General features: G+C 35.9%; 1 protein-coding gene across 9 annotated transcripts in view; it reads right to left on the bottom strand.

The window, feature by feature from the left end:
* Positions 1-14693, bottom strand: part of wdr27 (WD repeat domain 27) — an 81827-nt gene extending 67134 nt beyond the window's left edge. For 3 of the 9 annotated variants that reach the window (XR_007186830.1, XR_007186829.1, XM_048205461.1), the window contains exons 1-13: positions 14418-14689; positions 13620-13793; positions 11376-11520; positions 11093-11217; positions 10540-10653; positions 7653-7704; positions 7471-7541; positions 7257-7383; positions 7016-7118; positions 3694-3785; positions 2724-2782; positions 1634-1767; positions 1258-1331 (exon numbers count right to left, since the gene is read on the bottom strand). Coding sequence is in view for 7 of the 9 variants with exons in the window: in XM_048205461.1 (XP_048061418.1) it covers positions 1258-1331; positions 1634-1767; positions 2724-2782; positions 3694-3785; positions 7016-7118; positions 7257-7383; positions 7471-7541; positions 7653-7704; positions 10540-10653; positions 11093-11217; positions 11376-11520; positions 13620-13775 (1252 nt within the window). In the remaining 2 variants the exon portion in view is untranslated. Of the gene's footprint in view, positions 1-1257; positions 1332-1633; positions 1768-2723; positions 2783-3693; positions 3786-7015; positions 7119-7256; positions 7384-7470; positions 7542-7652; positions 7705-10539; positions 10654-11092; positions 11218-11375; positions 11521-13619; positions 13794-14417 lie in introns of all 9 variants that reach the window. The other 6 variants (XM_048205464.1, XM_048205458.1, XM_048205462.1 and 3 more) reach the window with 3 other exon arrangements.
* Positions 14694-14804: the final 111 nt, after the last annotated feature.

Below are 14804 nucleotides of genomic sequence, written 5' to 3'. Positions count from 1 at the left end.
GTGGTATCCTGAATTGTTTCATTTTACATTGGCAAAAGGTACTGAAACAGTGTATCGAAGAGAAGTAGTGGTTCCGGTTCATTGTCAACAAACCACATTCTGACATAACCCATTCTTCAAGAATGTCACACTGTTCTGAGATCAGCCTGTTATCAGACCTTTAATCACACAGACCCTAAACTGCTGGATCCTGACTAGTGCATGTCAAAGCCTGGCAGTATGAAGAAAGAATTAATTGTCCTAGTTATGGTATTGACTTAGGCCCCAGAAAAAGCTATGGAATAAATTGAAACCTCTGAGGATATGTAACTCTAGTATGGAAGAGAAATAATGCCCAGTTGGAGATGGAAGAAGAGCCTCCCTTAAGGGAAAGAGAGAGAAATGATGATGATGGATTGCTTTTACATCTATTAGACATGCGTATAAGAATCATTATGCAGTTAAAACACACGCAAGAAAGAAAAAAAGTGCTTGCAAGGAAATAAAAGAGCTTAAAAAAGTATTTTAAATAATTTATTCTTCTATTCATTTTAATTTTGAGAACAGGAGAGAGAAGGGAAGTACTACTGCAGGTCAGTATGTAGGCCACATGTTTTGCTGCTTTAATTTTGATAAGAGACTTCTTTTAAAAACATACTGTATATCTTACCGAACCCAAACTTTTGAATGATAGTGTGGCTTATACTGTAGTATAAATTAATTTTCTCAGTTTATTCTGTTTCAAACTTTACAAACATGCTGCCACATTTATTTATTTTTTGTTGGTTTTGGAATAATATGCAGTGATGAATCATGCAAATTAAGACCAAGATCATGTGTTAAGAAAATAAATAGGGTACATTCTGATGTGATGTTGGATTTTGTGACGTAGTTTGGGGCTTGTCTCTTCATTCTGTGGTTATTAAAAACCTGTATCTGTATGACTTCAGACACCAGACGGCATCAGACTGTTTTACTGAAGATAAATATTCAAGAGTGACAGTTTCATTGGACGGTTTCAAAAGTATTTCGAATCAACCCAAATATCTCAAACTGCAGTCTATAAAGAATGCTGCTGTGCCTAATGAGAAGTTTCTTTTGAAAAGCTATATTGTGGTACAGACCTTACGCCAGGCCAGAAAGATTAACATCTTGGACAGTAATTCGTTAGCTTCATAAATTTTACCATGGGTGTCAATGACTTGGTAATCCAAAGGTGGTGATTTATTTATTTGGCAAAAAAAATGTGTGTGTGTGTGTGGTTTTGTGAACTCCAACCTATTTTTTTCTGAGGTTTTGGGTCCTGTTTTGCCAGCTCAGCATTCAGAGGGGACATAGTCATCAGAGGAGAGCTGAAAATGGTGAATATAAAGGAAAAAAAAAAAAAGCAGGAAATCAAGAGGGGGAAAAAACAACATAAATAGACTTCTATTACTGGAAATAATAAAATACAGAATTTTCCATTGTGGCAGTTGACTCATCAAGAAAATAGTCAAAAGTCTACAACAGACAATATGTCTACTAAAGATAGTTCTGGCTAAAACCAGAATCAAACATTGAGTAAATTATTCTTGGATAGTGTTTAAAAATGATACCCCGCATATCCTTAATCCAAGCACCTCCTGACCATAGGCTGAAAGATAAGTGTTGTTACCTGGGCACGACTGAAAGTTGCTCTTCCGCACAGAAGCTCTTTGCCATCCTAAAGCAGAGCTCGTCCAGCCAGGCACTGTTAACCTCAAAAAGCACGACTGAATTCCCAAATAGAGAGGTCACCAAACAACACATCTAACCAGAAAGAGAGGGTATGATGAGGGTAGTCCTCATGTTATACTGTGTCTCACACAGACCACTTTCCTCCCAGAATGCAAACCACAGCCAAACCTTGTAAAAGCTTTACATCTTAAATAATCCAGGCTTTTAGAAACTGTAAACTGCTAATTGCAGGGCTGTAAAAATACCAAAGGTGCTATACATGTGAGCTGTAGAGCGGCTTAAGGTTAACTACAGGAATCGTTAAAAAAATAGCAAGTAGAACTTCTCTAAAGGTGATCCTCACAGTTTGCCTTTAATATGGAAATGTATTCTGTTAATAAAATCATAATACAAATCTATCAATAGCTGTACAGACATAGGGGCCGTTCACACAGAACGCGTTTTTCTATTCCAATGCGCTACTTTCCCATTGTTTTTCTATGTAAACACGCGCTTGACGGACGTGCATTACCGTTACGCTCGCGTCTCGCGTCTTTTGCCTCGCCTACATGAGCGCCGCGTTTTTAAGACGCTGTGTCACTGTCAAGTTAAAAGAATTTCAACGTTTACACGCAGCGCCGCTCATCAATGTCAGTTGACAGTAGACCAATCAGAAGAACTTGGAGGCGGGGCAAGCGTTGCGAGTTGGCATGACAACTATTTTATTTAATGGCAACATGGCAGAGGAGGCGCTCATTATCTTATTTTCTTTTTTTCCATGTCAAAACTTGTATCTGTAAATTCTGCAGTTTGCCTATTTCTATTACTTCTGTTATTGTCGTTATTGCATCACGTCTCAAAGGCGCGTCTCGAGACTCTCGCGTTCTATGCTGCGCTTTTTTTTTAAAACCACTCCTGAGCGCTCGCGTTTTTAGGCGCACAGACGCGTTCTGTGTGAACGGCCCAATAGAATACTGTAAATCGATAAAATATTGTATTTATACACAGACGGTCTTTTACACACACCAAAAATGTTGCACAGTACTTACATTGCCACCATGTCCATGGGTGATGGCCCATGATCCTGCCATTGAAATGCTAAGGTCACCTGTCAGGGGAAAATTTGTCACTCAACATTTCATTTAGACATTTAGAGATAACCAGGCAAATATTTAATAACTACAGTATTTCTGTCTCAGACATTCTGAACTTGATTTTGGTTTGGAAAAAATCTGAACAGAGCCATTATGTTAAGATTAAGAACTAGTCTGACCAACTAGCAGTTAGTTAAGGGTAATCGGTCTTACTTTTCGGTATCAAATTAGACTAATCTAGGTTTTTTATGCAACTGACATAAAAAGTTACGAACAGCCTAGAAGAAAAATATTTGCTGACTAACTTGTAAGACTAGTCTTAACAGTTTATGCAGTCAGCCACAGGATAAATTAGTGTATTTGAAAGAAGACAAACAGTCATTCTCAACCCTCAGAAACCCAAGCATTTATATTGATGGTGACTTTTTCCCTGTTTAAAAGTATTTCTTGGAAGCCACTTATTATAAAAAAAAAAAAGATGTTTATGCATATTTTTTCGATGAATTTTGTTTTGAGGTTGCAAGATTTTACCAATGTTATCATTAAGTGTACAAGTACAAATGCACTGACATTTTAAGTTTCATAATCCTGGAATATTTCAAGCTACAACACTGAAACCTTAATTGGTTTACTCATAGCAGCCCGCTGACACTCTAAAGATTTGTTAGGTTGTGAAAGTGAAAATTATTGATCTATCATTTACGGAATGTGCTCTGTTGCACAATGCATAACATTAAAATGGTTGATCACTATGACCCACTTTTGCTTTTATTTGTATTATATTTAAATATACATTTTTGCCATTTTCTGCTAATAAACATACCAGGAACTGAGATAAAAATATAACAGGTCAAATATATACTTGACAAATGGGTAAAATTGAACCTAAAACATGTTTAAATATCTGCAAGAGTTAAGTGAATACTTATTATGCCTTTGAGTGGAAGAATCATGAGAAGCTCTGAAGTATCCAGGTCAAGCAGATACAGCCCATCAGTACTTCCGATCCACACACAACTTCCTCAATGGAAAAAGTACAAAGAGGAGACTGTTTGCCAAAAGACACTAAAAGTACCTAAGGCCTGGTTAATGTAACTGAGTACAACAGAAACAAAATGAACAGAAAAAAGATCTCTATTGTATAGGCCTATTGAAGTAATTCAAACCCACAAAGTCTAGAGAACATCTTTGAAAGCCTGTAATAATGAATTGAATATACAGTGGCAGACTCTATGATTAAAGATTGCACAAGCTTACTCTAAAGGAGAACTGCATTAAAGCTTTAAAAAACATGATTTAAGTCGGTGTTCAAACCTATCTTATTGCAGTGCAAATCATAAAGTGACAGGGGTCAAGGGTCATTTCTCATGTCCAATAAACTAGAGTTGGGGAAATGTTGTTTTCTATGAATCACTGGGACAGTGTGAAGAATTCATGCACAGTTACAACTAAACATGAGAGTGTAAAAGAAGAAATTCAATTCATATATTTTATATTCTAATAAAATGAAAGGTTTTTGCCCATGTTGAAAGTGGTTAGTATCAGAGGGTTAGTTCACCCAAAAATGAAAATTCTGTCATTAATTACTCACCCTCATCTCGTTCCACACCCATAAGACCTTCGTTCATCTTCAGAACACAAATTAAGATATTTTTGATCAAATCCGATGACTCTGCATCGCCAGCAAGCACACTCTCTTTTTCAATGCCCAGAAAGCTACTAAAAACATATTTAAACAGTTCATGTGACTACAGTGGTTCAACCTTTATATTATAAAGGGACGAGAATACTTTTTGTGCATCAAAAAAAAAAAAAAAAAAAAAAGACTTTATTCAACATTATCTAGTGTTGGGCGAACACTGCTTCATGAAGCTTTGCAGCTTTACGAATCTTTTGTTTCGAATCAGTGGTTTGGAGCGTGTATCAAACTGTCAAAGTCACGTGAACTATTGAAGTTTCAAAACACTTTTGGGGCCCTATCTTGCACCCAGCGCAATTGACTTTGTACACCGACGCATGTGTCATTCCTATTTTGCACCCGCGCAAAGCGCGCTTTTCCCTCCACAGAAGCACGTCGCTAAACTAGTGAATGAACTTGCGCTCCCTGGGCGGTTCAGCGCAAAAAAGGAGGCGTGTTCCGGCGCAAACAATCCCTGGTGCTATTTTGCTGTTCCATTAAACAATTGCGCCACTGACCAGAAAAAACCTAGTCTAAAGTCAATGGCGCAATATTTTTTTGTTAGAGCGCGTTGGTAGAAACTGCACCTCTGGGCGCGTCCACAGTGCGCGTTGACTTTCCTTATTACACACAGGGATGCGCATCACACAAACATGCCAAACATTAAAAACAAAAGGATTATAGTGTAAAAGAATATTATTGTGTAGGCTACATAAATATAAAAATGTAATGATGAATAGTCATTGCGTGTATTAGAATTAGGCTACCTATTTTCAGTTCAGCCTGCTATTACACATAATGATGAACGAAATTGGCTAATTAATTGGACAATCGTGCCAATACACACACACATATATATTAACCGACTCATCGCGCGGAGCTATTTGAAAGCCTGCATCCAACGCAGACGACTGAAAGATTGACTGGCCACTTAACAGGCAATTTCAGCTTTTCCGCCAACAAATTCCGTCATGTAAATATCAATCCGCCATGGCGCGAGCGCATCTCGCTCTTAAAGGGAATGGTAGATGACACTCTGATTGGTTTATTTCACGTTACGCCCAAACCACACCTATGAATAATGAAGCTACTTCAGACCAACCCATTTTAGATTTGCGCCGGGCGCAAGAGCCATTTATCCCGCCGGGAAAATAGCAACAGCGCCGAGACCCGCCCACAAAGTTACTTGCGCTTCGCGCTTTGACACTTGCGTTTCAGATCGTTAAAATAGTGCCCTTGATGTAACGAAACCTCGTTTATCGTGTGATTTTGGCGCTCTGAACCACTGATTCGAAACGTAAAGCTTCGAAGCTTCATGAAGCAGTGTTTTGAAATCACCCATCATTAGATATTGTTGAATAAAGTCACTATTTTGTTTTTTTGAGGCAGAAAAAGTATTCTCGTCACTTTTTAATATTAAGGTTGAACCTCTGTAGTCACATGAACTGTTTTCAATATGCTTTTAGTAGCTTTCTGGGCATTGAAAAAGGGATTGTTCTTGCTGGCGATGCAGGCCTCACTGAGCCATCGGATTTGATCAAAAATATCTTAATTTGTGTTCCGAAGATGAACGAAGGTCTTACGGGTGTGGAACGACATGAGGGTGAGTAATAAATGACATAATTTTCATTTCTGGGTGAACTAACCCTTTAATGCTTTGGAAAACGAAGTCATTTTTGTGACGTTGCCTATTCTACTGAAGACTATTTAGGTGTGCAATTATTCCTCCCAACAGTGTTTACAACATATATTACAAATTTCATATAATGATGATTTTCAACAGACATGTCTGTGATTGGCTTCATTGCTCAACACTACGACAACAAGTTGTAAAAGGAAACGTAAACACATACGCACTGGACCGATTGCCAAATCTGTTCCGCCAATATGCTATTACTAAAGTACCAACTGAGGGTGCTTTTGCTTTCGTTAGAGGGTGCTTAGCACAATCTAGCACCCCTGTAGAACCAGTCATGCCTCTCTTGCAGCATCCGCCTCTGTCATTTTGCGCTAGGAAGCCTATATCACCTATGCCACGGGCCGGCCCTGGAAGTCAGGGACTAAAAGCATGACATAACCTACAAACCCTACAGCTGTCTTGTGCTTCCAACCATCTTTTCATAGCTGTAACTGTTGTTTGCACAGCATGAAACCAGAAACAGTCTACTTGGAAGTTTATAGTCAGATAATGTCTACTTGGAAGTTTCCTGCCATGACCATAGAAATATCTGTGTCAATGATTTTGTATGCCATTGAAGACAGGAATAACATGCTCTATATCGCTGCCAAAACTTTACAACATCATGTCATCAACAGTAATGACTGTTATAATACTATACATAGTGCTTGTGAATACGTTATAGCTACCTAATAAAGATTTCACCAAAATTATGCTGCAGTAAGCAGTTTCAAAAGACAGAATTGAATAACGGTCAACTACAAATTAAAATATTGTGGTATATGTGCAATCTAACCTTCCCATGCCGGCCTTGCATCATTTCTCACGCTAAAAATTCCACAACTGCACAACCAGATAAAGGAGAACAACAAAAACAGGTCAAAGACAGACCTCTGCTGCAGGCTCGCATGGCCGGACTGTGGTCTCTGTGCCCAGATTCTCAGAACAGGCTTTGCTGTCTCCACTGTTCCTCTCACATCATTACGAGTCGTTCCTAGAAAAGCATACAGATGAAGCTTAGTGCGATCTTTTTCACTTGAAGCAGATGTATCGTTTTCCACAGTGAGGTAGGCACATGAAAAACAGTAGTCATACGCAGTCTGAATTGTGGCTTGTGGGTTTTTTTTCTAACCATCTGCTCTATTTTGAGGTGGGTTGATTTTCCTGAGGTTTCTCTCATGCTTCTGTTCAAGCTTCAAAAGGTCCAGTTTTGTCAACAAGCGACATTTGTGGTCCACAGGGAGAGTGTAGCACCAAAGCTTAAATCACAGAGATTCCAACATAAATAAAGTGATATATGGATACACATAAGAGGCCTAAAGTGTTTGTGTGTATATATGAGTCACCTGTCCATCACCAGACCCTGTGATGAACTGACTGTTTTGCTCCATGAAGAACAGACTAAGCAATGGATACGCTGTGAAACAAAAACATCTTCACTACATATTCTCTACATTTACAGGCTATAATGAGCGAAGAACTTCAATTTATGTTGCATAAATATTGGTGTTAGAAATCATACACCGACCTGATAGAACAGCAGATTCAAAGAGAATATCCCGCTTCCTCACATCCCATATCTGTTAGAAAAAAAGAAAGCCATATAAAAATAATAATAATTATATTTTATATATATATATTATATATATATATATATACATACATACACTACCACTCAAAAGTTTGGGATCGGTAAGATTTTTAATGTTTTTAAAAGAAGTTTCGTCTGCTCACCAAGGGTGCATTTACTTAATTAAAAATACAGTGAAAACAGTAATATTGTGAAATATTATTACAATTTAAAATGACTGTTTTCTATTTGAAAATATTTTAAAATGTAATTTATTCTTGTGTTGGCAAAGCTGAATTTTCAGCATCATTACTCCAGTCTTCAGTGTCACCTGATCCTTCAGAAATCATTCTAATAATATTATGTAATATTAATATTAATATTAATATTAATAATGTCAATTTGCTGCTCAAGAAACATTTATTGTTTACAATTGTACAAAATATTTGTGTACAGTATTTTTTTTTCAGGATTCTTTGATGAATAGAAAGTTCAAAAGAACAGAACATCTAATCTTTTGTAACATTATAAATGTCTTTACTGTCACTTTTGATTGATTTAATGTATCCTTGCTGAATAAAAGTATTAATTTCTTTAATTTCTTTTCAAAAAAATAAAAATAAAAATTCTTACTGACCCCAAACTTTTGAACGGTAGTGTATAATGCTACAGAAGCTTTGTATTTCAGATAAATGCTGTTCTTTTGAACTTTCTATTCATCAAGGAATCCTGAAAAAAAAAGTACACAACTGTTTTCAACATTGATAATAATCATAAATGTTTCTTAAGCAGCAAATCAGCATATTAGAATGATAGAAATATAGAAAAAAATAGAAAACAGTTATTTTAAATTGTAATAATTTTTCACAATATTACTGTTTTTACTGTATTTTTAATTAAATAAATTAAGCCTTGGTGAGCAGACAAAACTTCTTTTAAAAACATTAAAATCTTACTGATCCCAAACTTTTGAGCGGTAGTGTATATATATATATATATATATATATATATATATATATTAAAAAAATTACAAAATTGAATGGGGACAGTAACAGGGTATCTGCAGATATGAACAAGTTAAATTTAAGACTTTTTAAGACCTTTTTAATACCACCTTACATGAAATTTAAGACCAAACATGCGATGGAAACGCGCGCGCACGCACGCACGCACACACACACACACACACACACACACATATATATATATACACGTGTATATTAAATAATTATTGTACATTAATACATATATATTTAAATGTATTAATAGAATTGTTATTATTAAAGTACCTGCGAAATGTTTGGAAACAATTATTGATGTTAAAATAAGTCCCTTCTGCTCATCAGGGCTGCATTTATTTGATCAAAAATACAGTAAAAACAGCAACATTGTGAAATATTCTTACAAATAAAAAACGTTTTCTATATTTTATAAAAAATATTTTATAAAATGTAATTTATTCCTGTGATCATTTTCAACATCATTACTCCAGTCTTCAGTGTCACATGATCCTTCAGAAATTATTACAATTTGATTTGATGCTCAAGAAACATTTCTGATTATCAATGTTGAAAACAGTTGTGCTGCTTCATATTTTTGTGGAAATGGTGATATTTGTTTGAAAAATAGGAAGTTCAATGAACAGCATTTATTTGAAATTATATTACATGTATTTATCAAATATATTATTTATTAAAGTATTTATTAAATAGAAATATTCTGTAACATTTTAAATGTCTTCACTCTTCACTCACTTTATCACTTTAAAGTATGATGAATTAAAGTATTAATTTTTCTATTTTTTAAATCTTACCACAAATGTTTAAATTGGATTTCCACAACAATTTTAAGCAGCAAAAACTGCATTTTAACCTTAATAATATAAATAGTGAATGTTTCTTGAGCAGCAAATCAGCATTTCTGAAGAATCATGTGACACTGAAACTTCTCTTAAACAACAACAGAATTATAAACGATTTTAATGACTAATATTGCATTCCCAAATGCAAATTTAAACGTCACAAACAAAGTAGCATTTACAGTGAATCGAAAATGAAAACACCACTGCTACAGCAAACATGCAGCACCTTCAGACTATTATTTATATAATTACATCACAGCCGTTGCAAATTATAGGCCTATATTAAATTCCCACCACCATTCATAAAAAGTTACCGAACACATTTCAGCGCTGATTCTACTCGCATTTGGCACGTTGACCCATTTGAACTCTTTTAGGAACCGTTCATATGTCGCGTCTAAAAACGCATGGAAAACGCGTCGGCGCCGCTTTCTCCTTTCCAAAGCGCTCGGGCTCTGCGGTAGCGTCTTCCGTTACTAAGCAACCATGAGCTGCGCTCTCCAGCTCTGGCCCATTCCGTCGGGGACGTATTAGAAAACATAAAACATACTGTACATAAAACATTTTTGCGGTAATGCAACGAAAAATATTTAAGACCTATCCAATCTGAATTTAAGACATTTTAAGACTTTTTAAGGCCTTTTATTAGGAAAAATACATTTAAGACTTTTTAAGAATTTTTAAGGACCCGCGGATACCCTGAGTAAGTTGTTTTAATATTTCATGCAGAAGCCATTACTGCAGTCTATGTTGATTTGGAGCTCAAGAAACATTTTTTATCTTTATCATTATTTTATTATCAATGCTGAAAATATTTGTGCTGTTTAATATTTTCCAGTATTCTTTGATGAATAAAAAACAAAACTTACTGACCCCAAACTTTTGAATAATAGTGTGTGTGAACACAATAAACACCATATTAGAAAATCCATATTTAGGACAGGTACAGTCATGCTGTCTTGGTTTGTATCGTATCTGTAGTACCTTAAATGTTCTGTCTTCTGAGACTGAGATGAGAAGATTAGCGTCCCACGGACAGAACTCTGATGCAGTCACAGGACCAAGATGAGCTTTCAACACTCCAAGCACTTCCTCTTTCTATAGGAAACACAAATACGGTAGCCCCAAGTTTTGTGTCTTTATTTGTCTTAATGGAAAATATGTTTATTATTTTTATAATTTCAATGAAAGGTGTTTTACTACATACAGCAAAGACGATCGTATATTTTGAAATTAATAAAATGTTTTTTTTTTTTCTTATATAAAAGACAGAAGTCAACGGGAGGCTTATTCAGATTTTTTTGTACACTGATTTACTGCTGGTTTCATGTGAGTATTTCAATGTTATCTCTCATCTTTATGAGCTGGTCAATCATAGTCTTGAGTAACGGAATGTTCTGCATGCAGGCCTTGTTCAGCGTTTCATCTGGAGATGGGTCAAAAAGGCATTTTTTTTCTTCTCTCTTTTACTGTTTCAGCATAACTGCTTTTGTTTTCAATTTACTGAACAAAAAATTGTGTGTATCTTATTTCATACCTCTGCATTCAGCAGAACCACTCTGGAGCCTGAGCATGCTGCCACTTTCGCACTCAGTGGACATAGTGACAGATGCGCCACCCTGCCGAGCAACGTGCCAACAACTCTACCCGAGGCAATTACACCTGGAACACAGATGTCATGGTTGTGTAAAAAAATGACAGACAGAGAATAATGGCTACATTCTTGAGTGGCACTGTTTTATATTTCCGGATGATTTTGAGTCCAGACGAGCAGATTGTTTTAATCTGTTTTTGAATCTAGGTCTATGGGTTCTTATTACCTTCTTTGATTTGTCTGTAGCAGTGAGCGATGTCCCAGACAATTACATAATCTTCAGAAGCACTACAGAGGATGAGACGATCACTCACTGTCCCAAACACCATGGCAGACACATCACAATGGTGACCAGTAAGTTCCAAGGGAGACTACATGAAACATTAAAATTAGTTTTATGTTTAATCCTAAATATATTTGATAAAAATACAGTAAACATTGTAATAACGTAAGATATTATTACAATTAAAAAACCTGTTTTCTATTTTATGAAAAAAACATTTTTGAAAGAAGTCTTGTGCTTCTCACCAAGGCTGCAGTTATTTTATCGGCAATACCGTAAAAACAGTAATATTCTGAAATATCATTACAACTGTTTTCTATTTGAATATATTTTACAATGTCATTTATTCCAGTCTTCAGTGTCACATGATCCTTCAGAAATTATTCTAATAAACTGATTTGCTGCTCAAGAAACATTTCTTATTATTATCAGTGTTAAAAAAGGTGTTGCTTAATATTTTGGTGGAAATTGTGATATATATTTTTTGTAGGATTCTCTGATGAATAGAAAGTTTAAAAGGACAGCATTTATTTGAAATCTTTTATAACATTATAAATGTCTTTTGTGTCATGTTTGATCAATTTAATGTGTTCTTTCTGTATAAAAGTACTAAATTAATTTTACAGTAGAGTATCACAGTTTTCACAAAAATAAGAAGCAGCACAACTGTTTTCAACATTGAGCACCAAAGCATATTAGAATGATTTCAGATGGATCATGTGACACTTAAGACTGGAGTAATGGCAACCTTGCCATCACAGGAATAATTTAAAAATATATAATAATTTAAAAGTACATTTAAAAATATATTTAAATAAATAAATACATTTAATATATTATTTTAAATTTTAATAATATTGCACATTATTATTATTATTATTATTTATTATTATTTTTTTTTAAATCCTTTATCCTTAGTTAGCATAAGAGACATCTTTCAAAAACATTAACCCCAGGTTTCACAGATAAGGCTTAAACCTAGTCCCAGACTAAAATGCATGTTTGAGCTATTTTAACTGAAAGCAACTTGCACTGACATACTTTAAAATATGTCAGTGTCATTGTTTTGTCTCAAACCAGTAATGTTTTTTTTTTTTTTCAAAGCACATTTATAAAAGCTACTTAAAGGGATAGTTCACCCAAAAATGAAAATTTGATGTTTATCTGCTTATGCCACGGTTCACGTATCTGCTGTCTCATACTGTTGTCTGTGTGAGGGTTTTGGGTGTGTCTCCTGATTGTTCTGTGTGGGCGTCGCCGCTGATTACTGATCAGCGGCAGCTGTGGCTCGTTACATCGCGCCTATTTAACGCCTTGTCTTTCGTCTCATGTTTGTCAGATCGTTGTGTGGAGTCCTGGTGTTTGTCCCGTGTCTCTCTCGTGTTGTTTGTTCCTGGCTTGGATTTCTCGTTGCTGTTCCTGGTTCCCGTCTGTTTCATTTGGATTACTCGCTCTGGATTTCATTCAAGGATCATTGCACGGACTCACGGACTCACCTCACGGATCACCATTCATCACGGACATTCACCGCTCATCGAAGTCCCTGTGTTACCACTCTCCTGCTGACTGTGTTGCTATTTCTACTGTGTGTTCGTCTGTCTACATTTTCTGGCGTGAAGCTCTAATAAAGAGATATTAACTTGCTATTGTATTCAGCCTTCATTTCCGTGACAGCTTACCCCCAGGGCATCCAAGATGTAGGTGACTGTTTCTTCAGTAGAACACAAATGATGACTTTTAACTCGAGCCGTTGTCGGTCTTATAATGCGAGTCAATGGTAACACAATTTATAAGAATCAATAAGTGTGCATAGACAAATCCAAATTAAACCCTGTGGCTCGTGACGACACATTGATGTCCTAAGACACAAAACGATCGGTTTGTGCGAGAAAACGAACCGTATTTATATTATTTTTTACCTCTAATACGCCACTATGTCTAACTGCATTCAGCACTCGTTTAGTGAGGTCTGATCGCGCTCTGACAACAGCAGTGATGTCTAACACATATACTTCAATGAGTGCTAGACATCACTGCCGTGAAACATCAAATTTTCATTTTTGGGTGAACTATCCCTTTAAATGTCCTTATTGAACTGAGGCCTACTCCTGGTTTAATCAAAGCCTTGTCTGTGAAACCAGGCCTATGGCTCATTGTGGTATTTATTGAGAATAGATGCAGAAAGACCTCCAGGTTGTTGTTTTCATAAATCCTTATATTCTTGTCCTCCCATGGGACAGCACAGTGGGAAAGGCAGCAGCTCAGCTGCAGGTGGGACACTGGCTTATTGCAAGTTACAGTGAACCTCTCAACAAAACACTGCTCTGAGGTCACAGCAGCCATGGAGTCCCCAATAGTCACCTGTAACAACAAATGAGAAAGTCTGAATAGAAAACAGTGCTTGAGTTTTAGGAAAGAATGACTAACAAGCCTAGTTGAAGGGTACATTTCATGAATAGGGTACACTATGGTGTCCCATGAGATTTTATAAAGCAGTAGTTGATAAGAAAAGTTTTCTCTTTTTTTTTGTGAGACCTATTACGTTACCTATGTTTGATAAACTATCATATAACATTAAATTACTCATGCATGAAAACCAGACATGGTCAAACACAGTAATCCCTCTCTTAAAACTGGGATTTGTTTTGTCCCATTGTTCTTGAATATATAGCTTACAACGTCACATTTTTAACATAATCTGTTAAATTAATATTCAATTCACTGAAACAAAAATCGAATATTCATTTAACTTTAATTACCACAAGTATAATATTCAGTTGTGTCCCACATTTTGTGTACAATCCTATTCCCACATAATTATCACTACCCAGAAATAACATCATTTGAACCATTTTCTCAATTCTTAGACAAATTGCTATTTTAACTGTCTTTAATTTATAAACTATTATAAACTAGCTAGCCCCTGAGGGAAAGCTTAATTTAAGCTTTAAAATCTCAACTCTGTCATCTTTTAAGATTACGCACCTGTTTCCACTTTGTTGAAAACTAGCTCTGCGTTTTTTGAGCAATAGGCCGTGTTTTGTACACTGGATTCATGAAAAGTGCCAATGACATCAGCTTCAAAAATGACGTTTATTCCGTTCATCACTCACCTGAAAGTAAAATGCGCTGCTGTTTAAGTATTACAAAAGTAACCACACATATGGTTTAATCATATATGTGAAGTTCAAACATTCGGGCATTTATGTTTTTGGCCTGTGACCCAGTAGTAACTGCGTCCTTGTTGCTTTGGAAACGGGAGCTCTTCGGGACGGCACACCAGAAGGGACAAATGCTAACGTTTCTACTGTTGGTTTGCGGGTGTAGGCGATTGTTTTAATAATTAATTCATTTGTGAGTATAGTGTACAGT

Source organism: Megalobrama amblycephala, linkage group LG10 (genome assembly GCF_018812025.1).
Source record: "Megalobrama amblycephala isolate DHTTF-2021 linkage group LG10, ASM1881202v1, whole genome shotgun sequence".
Taxonomy (NCBI): Eukaryota; Metazoa; Chordata; class Actinopteri; order Cypriniformes; family Xenocyprididae; genus Megalobrama; species Megalobrama amblycephala.
This window is presented reverse-complemented; position numbering and strand designations above follow the sequence as displayed.